This window comes from Pholcus phalangioides, unplaced genomic scaffold, assembly GCF_987345545.1.
Source record: "Pholcus phalangioides strain wild (caught in Gottingen) unplaced genomic scaffold, Ppha-v1.0 ptg000013l_1, whole genome shotgun sequence".
In the NCBI taxonomy this organism is placed as follows: domain Eukaryota; kingdom Metazoa; phylum Arthropoda; class Arachnida; order Araneae; family Pholcidae; genus Pholcus; species Pholcus phalangioides.
The window spans coordinates 36,014,183-36,030,253 of NW_028301606.1; the positions used below are offsets into that span (position 1 = coordinate 36,014,183).

Consider the following 16,071-nt stretch of genomic DNA (forward strand, 5'->3'; position numbering starts at 1 on the left):
TGAACATTGCAGATGATTTTTACCTGCACACTTCCACCCTTTTCTTTCATTTCATCATACATGTCTCGCATATCAATCAATTTATTTTCAAGTTTTTCCATGGACCAAACTTGACTGCCTTTTGACTTCCGCTTAACCAATATTGCTGGTTCACTAACAAAAGCACCACGCTGAAATATATATACATATTATATATATGTATCATAGTTTATAAAAAAAAATGTGCCATTATGAATAAAATTTTCTCTGTAGATAAATAAGTGAATAAAACTGAGTATTTTCTTAGGAAAAAAATTTAATCAATTAAAAAAAATCTTGTCTTTTGTATGAGAACTCTTTCCACAGCCACGGCAAGCTTAGCTACAAGCCATATCTACTAAACAAGTTTTTTTTTTAATTTTTTTGTTAAAAATGATGATTCAATTTGAAAGTGAACATGATATATGAAGCACTCGAAAACTTTGAGAATATTGCATTTTTTGGATATTTATATCTTCATGATTTTTTATATCTTGGATTGCTTATAATATCCACAGTTACTTATGTTTCTATCAGCCACCTCGTTAAACAATTTACTTGTTATGGCCATGGATTTGATGTTTTATACGAATTTGTAGAATTCGTTTTGCATATGAATTTGTACAATATTTTTACATTGTATAATGTCCATATATATATATATTTCATGTAATCAAAGGTAATCACTTAATCTCATTAAATTATTTATCCAGTTTTAAAAACTGTCAAGAACAATACATGTACATGACATGTAAATAGTAACTTACATTGCATACACCATTAACAGAATGACAGAGCAGGACAAAAAAGATAATGAAGTTAATCCTACCATAAAACATTTTGAGAACATTAAAAAAGAATTCAGCACATAGTATTCTATTACTGTTACTATGGTTTTTAGCAGGCAAAAAAATAAATATTGAATAATGAATAATGCAGTTGGGATATAAAGTTCATTATCTACTAATATATTGTGACAAAGTATTTTTTTTTAATGGACATTTACCAGAAAGACTTCTTGCTCTATGAATGACGAAAAAAAATCATTTATTGACTTATATAAATAATACCTTTCTATTAGGACTTAAATTGGCAGCTGGAATCTGCAGCGTAACTTTAAATTCAGTTTGTTTTCCCATCTCTTCAGCTAAGAAATTTGCTTCCCTTACCAAGGAGTTAGCCTTCACAATATCTTCTCTTAGCTTAGCTAAGCTCTTCTTGAATAACTCATCTCTAAATGAATTCACATTATTGAAAATTTCTTATTAGAAAAAGAAAGTTGTGGAAAACATAACTAATACCATTGAAAACAGAGTTGAAATGGGGAAGGGGAGGGAAACATTGAAAATCGAAATAACTTTAATGAAATCAAACATTTAAAAATACACAAGCACACATATACACACACACAGAGAAATAAATGCATTTATTTTTCCACAAAAGATGGTGAAACTCAGTTAATCTCACATCCTGCTTTGCACGAAAATATTTTGAGGAATCTATAAAAATGTACCAATTAATACCTGCTTTCTAAGTAGATACTCTAATTTAAATTTTAATTCATTCTTTTAAAAGTTGTAGAGATATGACCATTTACAATATCTGGAAGTTTATAATTTATATAAATGTTGTAGGGCTAATTTAAATGGCTTATTGCAATAAGCCTGGATGAAACCAAGCTGTTTGAGCAAATGATTGCAAATTTTCTAATTAGCCTGAAGAAGCATGAGTTCATTACAATTAGCCTAAAACTTATTAGGGTAATTAGAAAGCAGTAGATAATTTTTCAATTAGCTGAGCGCATTGCAAAATGTCCAGGCTCTTTGCAATAAGCCAGATTTTCCAATTTGTCTATGATATAAATATGGGTGAGCAATCAAAATGATAGAAGTAATCAACATAATATTTTATATTATTTTCGTAATAATTTTTTTCAATCAGATATTTCTTTTTTGAGAGAGGAGAAAAATAAGACAATCTATATGCAGAAGTCATAAATGACAGGAAACACAACCATAGTTCTTTATTCATATTATTTGTTTATCATATATGTATAATTCAGATAGTACTTTCATATAATGGCACATTTCTCTCTTGGATAGGGACATGATTTCTTTTAAGCAAATGATGTATTGATTAAAACTGAACTTATTTTTTTCTAATATTGTGTGTAATATTTGAATACATAAACATTTTCTAAGATGGATTAATTCTTTTTCAAAGTAAAACTACCTCTACTTACTCCCTCAATCCTGACGTGATACAGAGTGCCCTACAATCGACTGATTGTTTTCTTGCTATCCCATTTTGAAAACCATGACAGATATTAGTCATTCTTGTGGAATATAAATATGCAAAGTCAGGAGTTTCAAATATGTCATTCATCCCATGTCATCATGTGGGATATATAGTTATTAAAACAAAAAAAATTAACTTTTTATATGGACAACCTGTGCTTAGAAACCCAATTAGAAACTTGCTTCATTTCCCCTAATGTCAAAAAGAAAAAAAAAAAAAATCCACATTTCTAATTGCAATAATCAAAGAGAAATCTGAATTCAAAAATTAGCAAAAAGTTGAGAAAGAAGTGTTGTCCGTTAGTTTTTTGCTGTTCTTGCTCAGTGATCTCCAATTTTTGAATTTAAATATCTCTGTGAATAATGCACTTATAAAACGTGAAATTTTTTTTGATGGCATCAGATGATGACAATTGTCCTACTGAGGTTTTGGGCACAGGGTGTATATAAAACATTTATTTTTTTATTTTTAATAACTATACATCCTCTTGTAACATGAACGATGTATCTGAAATTCCAGACATTCCGCATTTATATTCCGCACGAATTACTTGAATATATGTCACCGTTTTTTTCCTATCCCATTTTGAAAACCATCAATAGATTGTGGGACACTGTACGAGTCATGGGTGGAGATACGGAAGGGGGGGGGGCAGCGTCAAATGTGCAGCCGACTGATCTAATGTATATATGAATTGACATCATCATGCCCCCAGCAATCATCACCATCCCCTCCCCCAGAAGTTCAAGTCTATCTCTGCTTATGATATGATTTAGAATGAAACACAATTTAACTATTCTGGATTATGATCTTCATAGCAAGAAATATATTTTTAACTTTCTTTATCAGATATAAACTGCAAAAATATGCAAGTTTGAATACACACACACACGCATTCCCACACAGACAAAATTATGATTTTTACATTTTTCTTATTGGGGACTAAAATTCACAAATATACACACAAGAACATGAATAATAAAATGCAGAAAGAGAGTTAAAAGTACTAAATTGTGTAAATAAAAAAAAAATCAATCAATGAGTAACTTCCCTGCACATGTACTCTTTGACATCAGGAGACAGCATACTCAGTGAATGACCTCATTATTGATTTATAATTTTGTTTTTGTGAATTAAATCATAAGGTGCCAAATCACAATTTGAAAATTCCTTTTATGGATTTTCAATAAGTTTAGTTTGCTAGAACATTTTTATTAGGAAAAAACTAAAAACATTTAGTGCTTTTAACACCCCCTTTTCTACTGCCAGAATATGGATCACTACTATGGTTAGAGCTAGTTAGTCACTAAGTTTCACTACTTTGTTTAAGTGGGATTTCTACAAGTAATCTATAAACAGTCCACAAGGATTTCTCACCTTTCTGGGTCAGGAGTGGGTAAAAGCATGGCAGGCAACATGCTCCACCTTCAAAGGAATAAATAAGCGTGCATTTCAGAGCAACCTAACAGTGCATGTTAGTCAAGTAGGTTAACATAAGATTAAAAACAAAAGAAAAATTGAAATCAAAAAGGATAAAATATTAATATAAAGTTTTTCATGTGGAAGAAAAAGGCTTTAGTCAAGCAACTGAAGAGTTAACAAAAGCAATAAAAAGAACTGGGAGAAGAAAAAAATGAGGCTTCAGAAGCTATTACACTAATGTATTTATTCAATGCAAACAGTTCTCTTCACCAAAATTAATGAATTAAAGATATGAATCTTCAAATGGAGCCTGGTAAATGGTATGTTCCTTACTATATATACTCTGAATCTTTACTTCTTTTTTTACTTTTTAACTGTATACAATCCAGGATCTATCAGCTATTGTCAATTTAAGCTATTGCTCCAGTTAAGGAGCAGGACCACGTCTGTGAAAATTATTATAGCTATGCATATAAATGAAAATGTATAATAACTTCCACATAAAAAATATGTACTCTAAATTTGTTGAATTGACACAATATTTTCTATCCCACCTTGAAATTTGAAATTTTTTGATGATATATGATTTACAATTGAATGCTTCCCAAAGTTGAAAATAATGGATATACTGAACTGGACCATAAATAAAAATCAGCAAAAAAATGATCTTATGGGAGGGAAGTTCACTTAAAATGGGAAGGGGTGACTAATTGGGGCGGATGATACTTGTTAATGTGAAAAATTACAATATTCTTCTCTCTCTCAATGGTGTATCAATTAATATCTAACAATAATTCAACTACAATCAATAAATCCTGAGACTGAAAAATACTTCATGAGCAAATTTCTTTGAATAGGTAGTGCAAGCAAGAATTATTTTGTTTCATATACACAAGAAAATATAATCGATGACAATAAAAAAGAGTGGGGGGGGGGTGGGTTCATGAAATATTCTCATTTGGTTAGCTTGATGTCTATCATAAAAAAATGCCAAGCTTCAGTTCCTAATTCATCAGAAAATTCATCCAGACTTTATTATACGAAGGATATAAATGTACATGTAAATATTGAAATCATGCCATTCTGAAATGCAAACTACGATTATATTATTTCTGTATTTTTCGTATTGGCCCATGGAGCTACTTTTTCTTTTAATTAGACAAACTTCTGAAACCTCACAAATAAACATGTAAATTTTAAGAGGGGAAAAAATCATAATAAGAAAAGAAAGTACATGTTAAATATAGAAAAATAGAAGACAGAAAGATCTCACATAATAAAACATGCAAAGTCCTAAGAAATCACTCTGACGGGAAAAAAGTAACAAAATAAGACACAGCACTCTGAATGCACTATCTTGTTTTCAATGATGTAGTTATTTACTGCCACTATTAACTAGATCTACAACTAAATTCACTAATATGAACCACAAAACTATTTAATTTATGAAAAACATGGCAATTGTTTTCTTAATTTGAAAATTCTCTCTCCCTTTTCTTCTCAATCAAATTTCAAAATTTAAGAAGAATTGAATTGAGATTTTAAATTCAACTCAATCAATACCTAATGTGACTTGCGCATAAATTTGATCGGAGAGAGAGGCATCAAAAAAATTATTTCGGTAGTAGTAAAGTTATTTCTATTGATTATAGTAATACCATCCACAGAATTTTAATAATTATAAATACTTCAGCTTTCATATCAAATTATATAAACATCATATGGAAGTTAGAAAAAGTCTCTAAGCCTGGAAGAGAAAACATTTTTTTAAATATATAGTCTTATACAGGGTCTAAAGGAAAGTTCATAACCACCACCTTCACAGCTGAAGGATATGTTCTTGACAATAAATGTTGAGTCTATCAAACGAAGTGGACATGCTCCATCTATTGAAAGCAATGGCAGAACCCTTAGCAGCAAAACTACTAAGTTAGTGAATCTAACTTGAGGCCCCAAAGTAAGGTAGGAAGAAAAATGACAATATTAAAAAGTTGTAGAGTATTATCGAATGAATTATGAAGAATTGGCAACAAGAAAGAAGGGGGAACCTCGTAATAATAATAACCAGTTAAATATCAGTTTAACTTTCATTTTAACTATGCTTCAGTTCAGTTGCATGATGAAGTCAGTGATTGAAACTGAATATCATGCAAATATGATAGAGCAATATCAACAACAGATTACGACAGTTAACTTATTGTTCTACTTCATATTTTCCCTGATTCATATGCCTGTCCCTATTTCTCAGCAATAATTCCACCAAATTTGATAATGTTCTGCAACTTCATCTCATAGACAAATTTTTTTATCCCCCCCCCCCCCCCCACAATTTCATAGTAATTAAATGATTTTCTAAATTTCTCATTTTGCCTCTAGAAATGCTGTTTGAATTGAAATGTCTCCAACAGATAAGGCATGGCCAGTTTATTGCACAGAATGTTCATAGTTGGGGGATTTCTCCATCTTTCTTTTAGCAGCAAAGAGTACAGATAAAAGGCTACAGGCTTTCCTTTGGACTCTAAAATATATAAGGATATAATCAACAAAAATCGTTTGAAATATCTGAAATTATGAATTCCTACTTCACATAACATGTTGGAGGGTATCTTTTAGGGATTCTTAAATTATGAATGATTTGTGTAGACAAGATAATTTATTTAAGTTAGATATCCTAACTCCCATGTTAACAATACTATTATTTATTACATCACACAACAATCAAAATCAAAACCAATACGCTTTCAAACCCTGTCGGCTTTTCCAGATATCAGCTGGAATCTAACTTGAAAATAAATTTAAATTATTAAATAAAATGCAAAAAAAAAGTAAATAAATAAAATGAAAATAAAATCATTAGTAATACAGAAGCTATTGAATGAAATAATGGCTCAAGAAAATTGAAAACTTAAATTACACAACACAAAATAACTTGTGTGATTCAAAAGTGCATATAGAAAACAGCAGCAAGAAAATTAGTATATCAGTAAGAATTATATATTATTGTATTTCATGCAAATGAAGAACTAGAAAAGGGGAATCGAGGTGTATTCCAAAACTTGTGAACTGTTTTTCAATTTTTCTAATTAATATTTTGAAGCTTTTGTTTACTTAAGATTTATCTTGGATGCAGGAGAAACTGTGTAGTTCTGACTTTCAAGCTTAGCTTTCCCAAAATGAAATTCATAGTTCATTAAAAAATATATTGGTTTCAGAATTGATAAAAAAATGGTACCAGAATGCCATTGTTAGGCTGAAAGTTTCTTTAATATGCTATCACTGAAACAATGTTTCTATCTTTGCATTAAAAAGTAATTATGGCATCTCCTTAAATTCGCAATTTTAATCACTAATGTAAAACTAAAAATTCAATGTAAATATAGGAATCAAATTAAATAACAAATATCAAAATTTTTTAAAATAAACAAAAATTTATTTAAAAGGATCGTGAAAATACCTCTCTCTGGCCCAACGTTCCATTTTTGACTGAACACTCGGGCTTGTGATACCTGAAGGAGTCATTTTACCACCTAAACCTAAAGGATCAAATGCGCCCATAGAATATGGAGCATAAGGTGTGCCAGGGGACATCTGGTTACGAAGCATTTGGAGCTGCCTTTCATACATCTGCCGCTGTTTCTCTAAGGCATCTAAAGAGGTAAAAAACCACATTAAAATATTTATTTAAGAATAGAAATGATTTCAATATTTCTGATATTCTATTGTGGAAAAACTGACATGCAAAGAAATAGAGGCCAATATATATATTACTAGCTTATTTTTTTCCTATTTTTCAATACATTTTGTAAGAATTTTTTTTTTCAGTGATTACATGCACATGTGTAAAAAACAATGCAAATTGGGAAACAAAACATTAACGTTTTTGGTTAAGGTTGTACAAGGTAACGCTTTGGGGGGGGGGGGGAACAAGCCTCCGTCATTGTATTATACCATCAAGAAAACCCATTAAATCAATAGCAACTTTCGCTTGGAAAAATTATACTCCTCTCTTAACTAATAATGCTTCAATTTAAAAAAAAACTAACTAAAAAATGAATATATTATTAATAAATACAATTTATTCTGTTACTTACTGTGCTTATCTTCTTCGTGTTGTCGCTCTAACGATTTCATGGCTGACTGAATTGGATCATTGCTCAACTCCTTCATCATAAGCTCTTCTCGAGCAAATTCATAATCGATTGGCCTATCACAATGTTCACCATTGTTAGTGCTAGGTGTCCCAGGAGCTTAAGAAAGAAGGAATAAAAAATTTTAGAACAAATCAAATGCATATACAGCATTTTTCCATCAAGATGAATCCATTCGGAAACTGAAGAAAAAAAAAGACAAAATTTTCAGATTAAAATAGGAAAGAAAGAATTTACTCATTGGTAACTCATTTTCACTGATAAACTTAAATATTTTCTATCATGTTAATCAACTTTGAATATATGAAGCTACTATGGTCTAAATTAGTGATGGGCAAATTATGTCCCGTGGGCCAGATATGGCCCGTCAAAGGTAATTCTTGATTTCAAATGTTCAAGTGGGTCTCATTGAAAATAAGAAAGAAAACAAGAAATATAAAATATTAGAATGACCAAAATTACAGTGTTTGGTGTAGTAGCTATTGGTCTCAGAACACAGCATACCTGGTCCACAGGATGAAAAGTTTGGCCATCACTCTTCTAAACTACACAGTACATGCCTACATCAAAGTTTAAGTCTACGGCCCCATTCATCTATATCGAAATACCCATCTTTTTAAACACATTTTATCCACTGTTTTACCATTATATGTGTATCCATTTAATCATTCCACATTAACTGATTCTGCATATATATATATATACTATATATGTATCATAAACATACAGATACTGGATTTGTCCATCTAGTTAAACAATTTGATCACTTGAGAGAGATTGTTGGTTTTTAATTAAGTAGAAGTAAATTTAGAAACACAATTTGGCCATTTTTCAAAATTCTCCACGGTCATTTTCATATCAACGCCTCGAACCTTCTAACTCTGGCTTCATACTTTTCAAAAAGAATTAACCATCATCCACAGATTGTTTCAAATTTAGTTTCTTTCCTCGAACAATAACTGACTGGACCAACCTCCCCCCAAAAATTATTGATTGTGAAACAATTTCAGATTTTTTTTTGTGACATCAATCATCTCTGTCTAACTTCATCACCGTATTCCCTTGTATAGGCCTCGGCCAATCAATATTGAATAAATAAATAATAAAATCAAACGATAATTAGCATAATTTTCTGCACTTTCCCCTCCCAAAGATATTTTTTTTAGTGTTTGAAATATATTTCCATGTTCATAAAAAATTATAATTATTTAGCACAATAATATTTACTTGAAGTAATTTTTGGACAATTGACTCTGAAAAAATGGTTGTTGCCCCACAAAACACGATCACCATGTCTTAGCTGAGTTTTTGATGTTATCACAGACCCATTCACACATGTCCTGCAGTAAAGAAAATAAACATGAATAAAACGTTTCAACAGACAAATAAAACCAGAATCACCAAATAATTAATGAATGCCTTTTTTTATGAAAATAGATATGATAAGGTCTTGAAAGATGGAAATTAATTTTCAATTTTTTGCTATTTGGATTTGTCTTTTCCAATTGCTATTGTGAATTTTTTGCTATTTTTATTTATCTCTATGCTATTGCGAATTTTTGGATTTGATAGCTGAAGTCATAAAATTATACTAACATAATTTCTTATAGCCATAAAAAAAAATTTACATACCTTGCACCTTCTAAAGGGGTAATGTAAATATCTGTCCCCTCCATTGTAATTATACAATGCTCTGGTTGTATTCCAAGACCACTTAGCTGGATATCTTGCTCTAAGGGTGCATCAGATCGTCCAATTAATGTTCTTTCCTGTAAAATAAAGGAAAATAATAAATCCAAACCATAATAAATAAAGATAAAATGGTATGAAAAAATAAAGCAAATGTTTTACAGAAATATTCATAGTCAGTTTTTAAAATACGATACGTTTCTTGAAATAATTATTAATATAGACACCCCATCAGATTAGGAACAATGAGTGTCTGAAATTGCATTTTTGAAAACTCAAGTACCATGATGGATAAGCCAAGACATTTTGTGGATGATTTTCCATAGAGACCTACCAAAAATCTTGTTTTGGCTAATGAATGATTCCTGATAAATTTCCTGCTACCTAATGGAACCTGGTCTGGCCGGCAAAGAACAGAGAACTGAGGGTCCAACCGTGCCATACTAAAGTTCCAGTAGCGGGTACCTGGGCCAGTTGGCAATGTGGACACATGGTTGAAAAGCACACAGCCGCACTGAATAAGGCTTTTGTTCAAGTGGCAGTGATATTAGAAAGCTCTTTTTGTAATTTTTTTTTAAATTTATTGCTATTGTGAGTTTTTTGTTATTTGGATTTGTCTTTTTTTAATTGATATTGTAAATTTTTTATTTGATTTGTCTTTTCTAATTGATATTGTAAATTTTTTATTTGATTTGTCTTTTCTAATTGCTATTGTGAATTTTTTGCTATTTTTATTTATCTCTTTATGCTATTGCAAATTTTTGCAATTTGTAATCTTTATTATAATAGCTATTGTGAATTTTTGCTATTTGTTTTTTTTAAATGTTTTACTGTCGTGTATGTAATGCATTTGTTATTAATATATACATAATAAAGCACCCAACACTGCCCAGTCTCTCATCTGGGGCAAAAGCTAAAATTGACAATTGTTGATAGAGCCTGGGTAGTGCTGTACAGTATGAAATGTGAATGTTTGGCGTATCAGTGTATAATTTTTCTTTTATGATACATTCACCCATGTGATAGGTAGATGTTAGATGGTTTATAACTATTTCAACATCAACCATTTTGGTCTAACTACCAATGTCTTCAGTTTTGTTTTGTTTTTGCAATTTTTATTTCTCGTGTAAGTATTTAATACATATAGATATTAACCATATCAAAAATATTCCAACTAGATCTTTCATACCAATAAATGTCCTTTCTTAACACTTATATAAGTTTTTGATTGATTTGATTAAAAAATAAAAATCTATTCATGAATTTTAATTTAAAAATAAATAAAAATTTAGAATTTAAAAAACAACAATCGGTGATCATGTTACAAATTTTTATAAAACCAGTAATAGAGAAAACACAGAAGCATTCAAATTTTTCTGAAAAAAGGGGAAAAAAGAACTTTGCTATTAATACAGTCAATCTAATAAAGAACTTTATTTGGAAAAAAATCTGCTATAAACAAAATTTGTTCGGAAATAATTTTTAATTTACAGTGAATTAATCAGAATGAAAGTGTTCAAAAAGAAATTCTGTTATATATAGAGACTCTATTCCTTTTATAATATTGCAAAACGCTTTTTATGTATAAATAAACACAGCCCAAAAACCAAAATATCTATGAATTATATACCCAGTATAATATTTCCTTAATATTTACTGTCGAAAAAAGAAACTGCTAGACACTATACTTATAGGTACTAAACAGGGTGCATAGGTAACAAACCGTAAGTGAAAACTGTTTAACCCACATTTAATGCTGTTTTCCCCCAACTTTCCTCTGTTTTTGGAATTAGAAAATTTTTTGGCATACTAGGACAGTATTAAAAATTTAATTTTTTTATTTTAATAACTACATAACCCCTTGCAACATGACAACATGAATGGGAAAAACTTTGTACTAAACATTATTTGGATACTTTTTCAAATTTTCAAAATTGGAAGTATGCCTCTAGGATCGATGGTTCGGCAGTAAAATTTGATACGCTCTGTTACTTATGCACCCTGTATAAAGAACATTAAAAAAAATTAGCTACTTTTTTTCACTAATGTTTTCATGTTTTGTAAAAACACTCACTTTTAAATAGTATACAAGAAGCTCATTCAATGATGGATCTGCATTCAAATTGACTAGATAATATTTGTCTTTTTCCACTTTGATACCGGAAGCTTGAACTGATATACCCATTTTTTCCAAAGCTTGTTGGCGTTCCTGTAAATAGAAACAAAAAATTGAAATAAGGTAAAAAGTTTAATTTCACTATTTAACCAACCAAATTTGATTAAAAAATCAAATAATCAACTTTCAACCGAACATGAAAAATGTCTAAAATGAACTGCACTGCAAAATATATATAAATAACAGGCACTATATGGAATACTGTCAACCATTTTTTTGGAGATGAATATCTAATACAATTTTTTTCAAGATCCGCAACGAGGATTTCTATTTCGTTGGGGGGGGGGGGGCTGCGGATAAATTAGATTTTTCAGCCCCTCCCTATGGTGAAACTCCATAGTTCCATAAAAAATATTTTTGCAACATTCATTTTTCACCCAATTTTCATGTTCAGTGTTTCCCTCATCCTTTAGATGGCCGCCCTCAGTTGTCTTCTAACCCCCCCCCCCCCCCCCAGTTCCGGACCGACTACCGGGTGCTTGAGCTTTGTGCCGGAGAGATTTTGATTTCTGAATTATTTCTTAATATACCGTGCTCACTCGCATCACTTTCGGCTCCACCGACACTGGAAATAACGCAAATTACTAGCGCGGGTTATCGGAAATTAGTACACGTTTAGATCACTAATGGGAAGCTCTCGGTTCAACCACGGCCGTGATTTAAAAATATCCAAATACCATCCGAAAATTCACACGGAATTTTCTGCAATAAAACCTAAGAACGATTCAACTTCGAAATTCTGAAAAACTTCGTCTGATGATGCGAAGTCTGCCAATAACAGACAGCTTATAAGAAATATCCAAATACGAAAATAACTTCTTTACTTAGTTATTTATCACACTAAAATCTGATATTAGGGATACATATACAGAGTAAACAGCAACTGTCTTTGCATTACGCTAAAATTTAGTCATCCACATCATACTTCAAGATCAATACGGGATATCTAGCCACCAAAAAACGGGATGGGAAAACTGTTTTTACGCCGATCCCACCCTACGATGCCACGCGATTCCGAGAAGGGCCGCAAACTCGCAACGTTTCTCGGAGCTTCAGCCCATAATTACCTTTTCTGAATGAATTCTAATCTTAATTTCAGACCATAAGTTACACGATTGTAAGAAGCGAATTGGTGAATTCTTACAAAAAATTCGTTATGTCCAATATTTGAGTGTTTGACAATAATTATCAAACACTCGAATATTGGACATAACGAATAAGTATTCTCCAAAAGTTCTTTTTTTTTAATTATCTTTATTTTAACGTTGCAGGTTCGAGGAAACGGAAAAAATTCTTCCATTGAAACTTGGTTGTAAAGGGTTCGACTGTTATACGAGTGTTTTTCAATTATCTCTTATCGGAAGATCTCTTGTTCGAACACGGACCTCCTGGCTGTGTCATGACCAATCGCTATCCAGTATATTCGCTCCAATTTCTATTTCGTTCTAAGACGATAACATTAATAAATAATACCAGGCATTGCTTAGAAAAACGTTGGGGATAACCTTTCGAAAACTACGAACCTTCCTGTTTGCCGTTGTGCGATGGACAGGGGGCTATGGACGGTTTGGAAGGAGAAAGTGAATTAGTGTCCGTTTCAAAATACGGAAATAATTTGAAACACGAAAAATAAAAACAAAAACTCAGGTAGGGTCTATAATAAACGATGAATCTAAATTTGTGAAATTTTAATAGTCATAAAACGTCATCTTATTGAGTAGCAAACAATTAAGACTATTGGCCTTCAGGAGAGCAAAATGTAGAGAATACTCAAAATGTGAAAATATTACAAAATCTAAAAGCAATAACCGAATTCAAAAAATAATTAACATATTACACCGTGTAATTTAATTCAATCAGAAAAGGGAAAAAAGATAAATAAGCATAATTTTGTTTTCATACGTTATAAGAATGATAGTTCCGATAATTTAAAAATATCAGAATCACATACTATATTTCTTCAATACGAATGAACGTTAAAAATTGAGAGCTACCGGAACCATCTTTCTTTGACAAATCTTAATCGATATTTCCGTTATGTAAAACGAAGCGAGCAGAAGAGAACTGCCGGGAACCTGTTGATCTTTCTAACGTACATTATAAGAAAGCCAACGATTAAAACAATTTATTGATTTAAAAAATATAACACGTAAGCTAATATGAGGGGATTCTCCTAAACAAAAAAAAAACTGCAAAACTCACCAAGATGCTTTTATGTCTGGAAAGTTATCCCCTTTTTTTTCACTTGTAACGATGATGATACGGCTCTCGAAGGCTGTTTTCCTTCGGTTAATCAAAGGAAAGGTTTTTGGGCTGGCGTTTAAATTTTTTCCCTTAAAATAATTTCATAATACACTATATATAACACACTGATTGTATAAACTGATCTCGCAGCTAAAGGTAACGAGTATTTTTGTGCTTTGTTCACACACGAATAAAAATAACCACGAAAAATTAAAATTTCAATCTTTGCGGATATATATGCCTAACAAATTAAATGGAATAAACTATATATAACAATAATAATGGAAGCTCAATACGTAAAAAAAGGAAGTAGAAAACGAAATATTGAATTGAGAGTTTGAAATTATAACCGGAGAAATTGTCGGCAACTTTTAAGTTTTCAAATATTATTTCTCACTCAAACACTAGAATGAACAGAAGCATTCTCTTCACAACCAAAAATAGCTACGTAAAATGCAATCAATTATTTTGTTTCGCTCGAAGAAAAACTACGTTTCTATTTCAACAGAAACGTTGAACTTCAACATTCCCACGCCGTTGATATTATTTCTATCAGCTTTTGACATCTCCAAAGAGAAAAATTATCAATTCACAATTTTTTTTTTTTTTTTTCATTCATGATCCTCTACACGTCATGAGTATACAAGTGATTGAAATCGATATTTTTCACTTCACAGGATGAACAATAAAACTGAATATTCGCGCCTTGGAATATAACTTGGTGAAAATGCAAAGTAGATCCATTTCATTAACTATTTCGTTTGCTACGAAAAATTTTAAATGACTGTTTTCATTCTGAAAATCCGTCAGAAGGTCACTGAACCAAAACATGACGAGCATCAGCAACAACACCACAAAAGTGCATTCTGCTTCTTTACTGTACAAATGAGATTCAACATGCGAGAAGGTTCCATGACTAACTTCACGTGCAATAATAGAGAGATCTCGGTATATTTCTGCTTAACCAATTACAATGCCAAAGCGGAGCAGGGTTGTTGTTTTCCCAGCGCCGCACGTCATAGCAACCTGTGCGGGGCGCTGCTCAGCACGGCTGGCGGAAAAATCGTTTCTTTGGCGTTAGAGAAAAAAATATTTAGAGGCAAGAAAACTCGCATTTCATATGCAGTTAAAAATATGAACGCAAATATATCACGTATCTACCTACGGTATACCTAAACTATCTGCGAGGCTCAACGGATTTTCATTTTTTTACTCAATTTTAAAATCCTCAATACAATGATTGAAATTTGTGTATTCTAAGTTGTCTACGGCGTTAACTACCCATTAGAAAAATATGAATGGGAAGAATTTTCGAAGCCGCGTTTTACAATCTCAGCATAGCTTCTCTTACTCTCTCCTACTACAAAATCACCATGTTATTAAAAGAGTTTCGCCAGCAAAAAAGCACGTTCTTGTAAACTCAACGAAATACTTTACAGCATAGTTTCCCAACCTTTTTGTCCCACCGCCCCCTTTTTTAGAATTTTTTTCTCCCATCGCCCCAACGCAATCTAACCCATAGGATCCTATGTTATACCCGTAGCTTCTACCGCCCCCGGGGAACATTCCATCGCCCCCAAGGGGGCGTTAACGCATGTTGGGAATCACTGCTTTACAGTGAAGAAATAATAATAGTAATGGGGTTATTCTCTGGGAAATGTTAGACAACCTGACACGTCTGTGAGCAGTTTGGTCTTATTTTTGCAAAAAAATTAGCATATACGCAATAATTTAAATAGAAAAACACTTTCTAGCGGTAAATATCCACAGTGAATTTTTTTTTTTTTTTTTTTGCTCGCAATTCATATATCGTTCCTTCATTAAGACGTTCTCAGAGTTCCATAGCTTTTTTGATGGTTAAAGATTTAGCCAACCCAGAACACGCCAAATAAAAATTATAGATACCCTGTATTAACGAATAGCAGAAATAACATATTTACTTAGTTACATCAATACGCTCATAGCTTGTAAGTTTTATCAAAGATCTTTTACAAGACTTTCATAGCGTAATCCCAGTCTGAGATGTCACCACAACCGAGGTCAAGGTTTTTTGGTAAAAAATGTTATCATAAGCTA

General features: G+C 31.5%; 1 protein-coding gene across 3 annotated transcripts in view; it reads right to left on the reverse strand.

Annotated features, from left to right (window-relative positions):
* LOC149079002 (kinesin-like protein KIF13A) overlaps positions 1–16,071 on the reverse strand; it is a 144,217-nt gene that overhangs the window by 37,399 nt on the left and 90,747 nt on the right. For 2 of the 3 annotated variants that reach the window (XM_089241254.1, XM_089241252.1), the window contains exons 12-19: positions 11,650–11,784; positions 9,519–9,655; positions 9,114–9,226; positions 7,830–7,985; positions 7,193–7,385; positions 3,694–3,741; positions 1,089–1,251; positions 24–170 (exon numbers count right to left, since the gene is read on the reverse strand). In XM_089241254.1, the coding sequence (XP_089097380.1) occupies positions 24–170; positions 1,089–1,251; positions 3,694–3,741; positions 7,193–7,385; positions 7,830–7,985; positions 9,114–9,226; positions 9,519–9,655; positions 11,650–11,784 (1,092 nt within the window). The remainder of the gene's footprint in view (positions 1–23; positions 171–1,088; positions 1,252–3,693; positions 3,742–7,192; positions 7,386–7,829; positions 7,986–9,113; positions 9,227–9,518; positions 9,656–11,649; positions 11,785–16,071) is intronic. The other variant, XM_089241253.1, reaches the window with a different exon arrangement.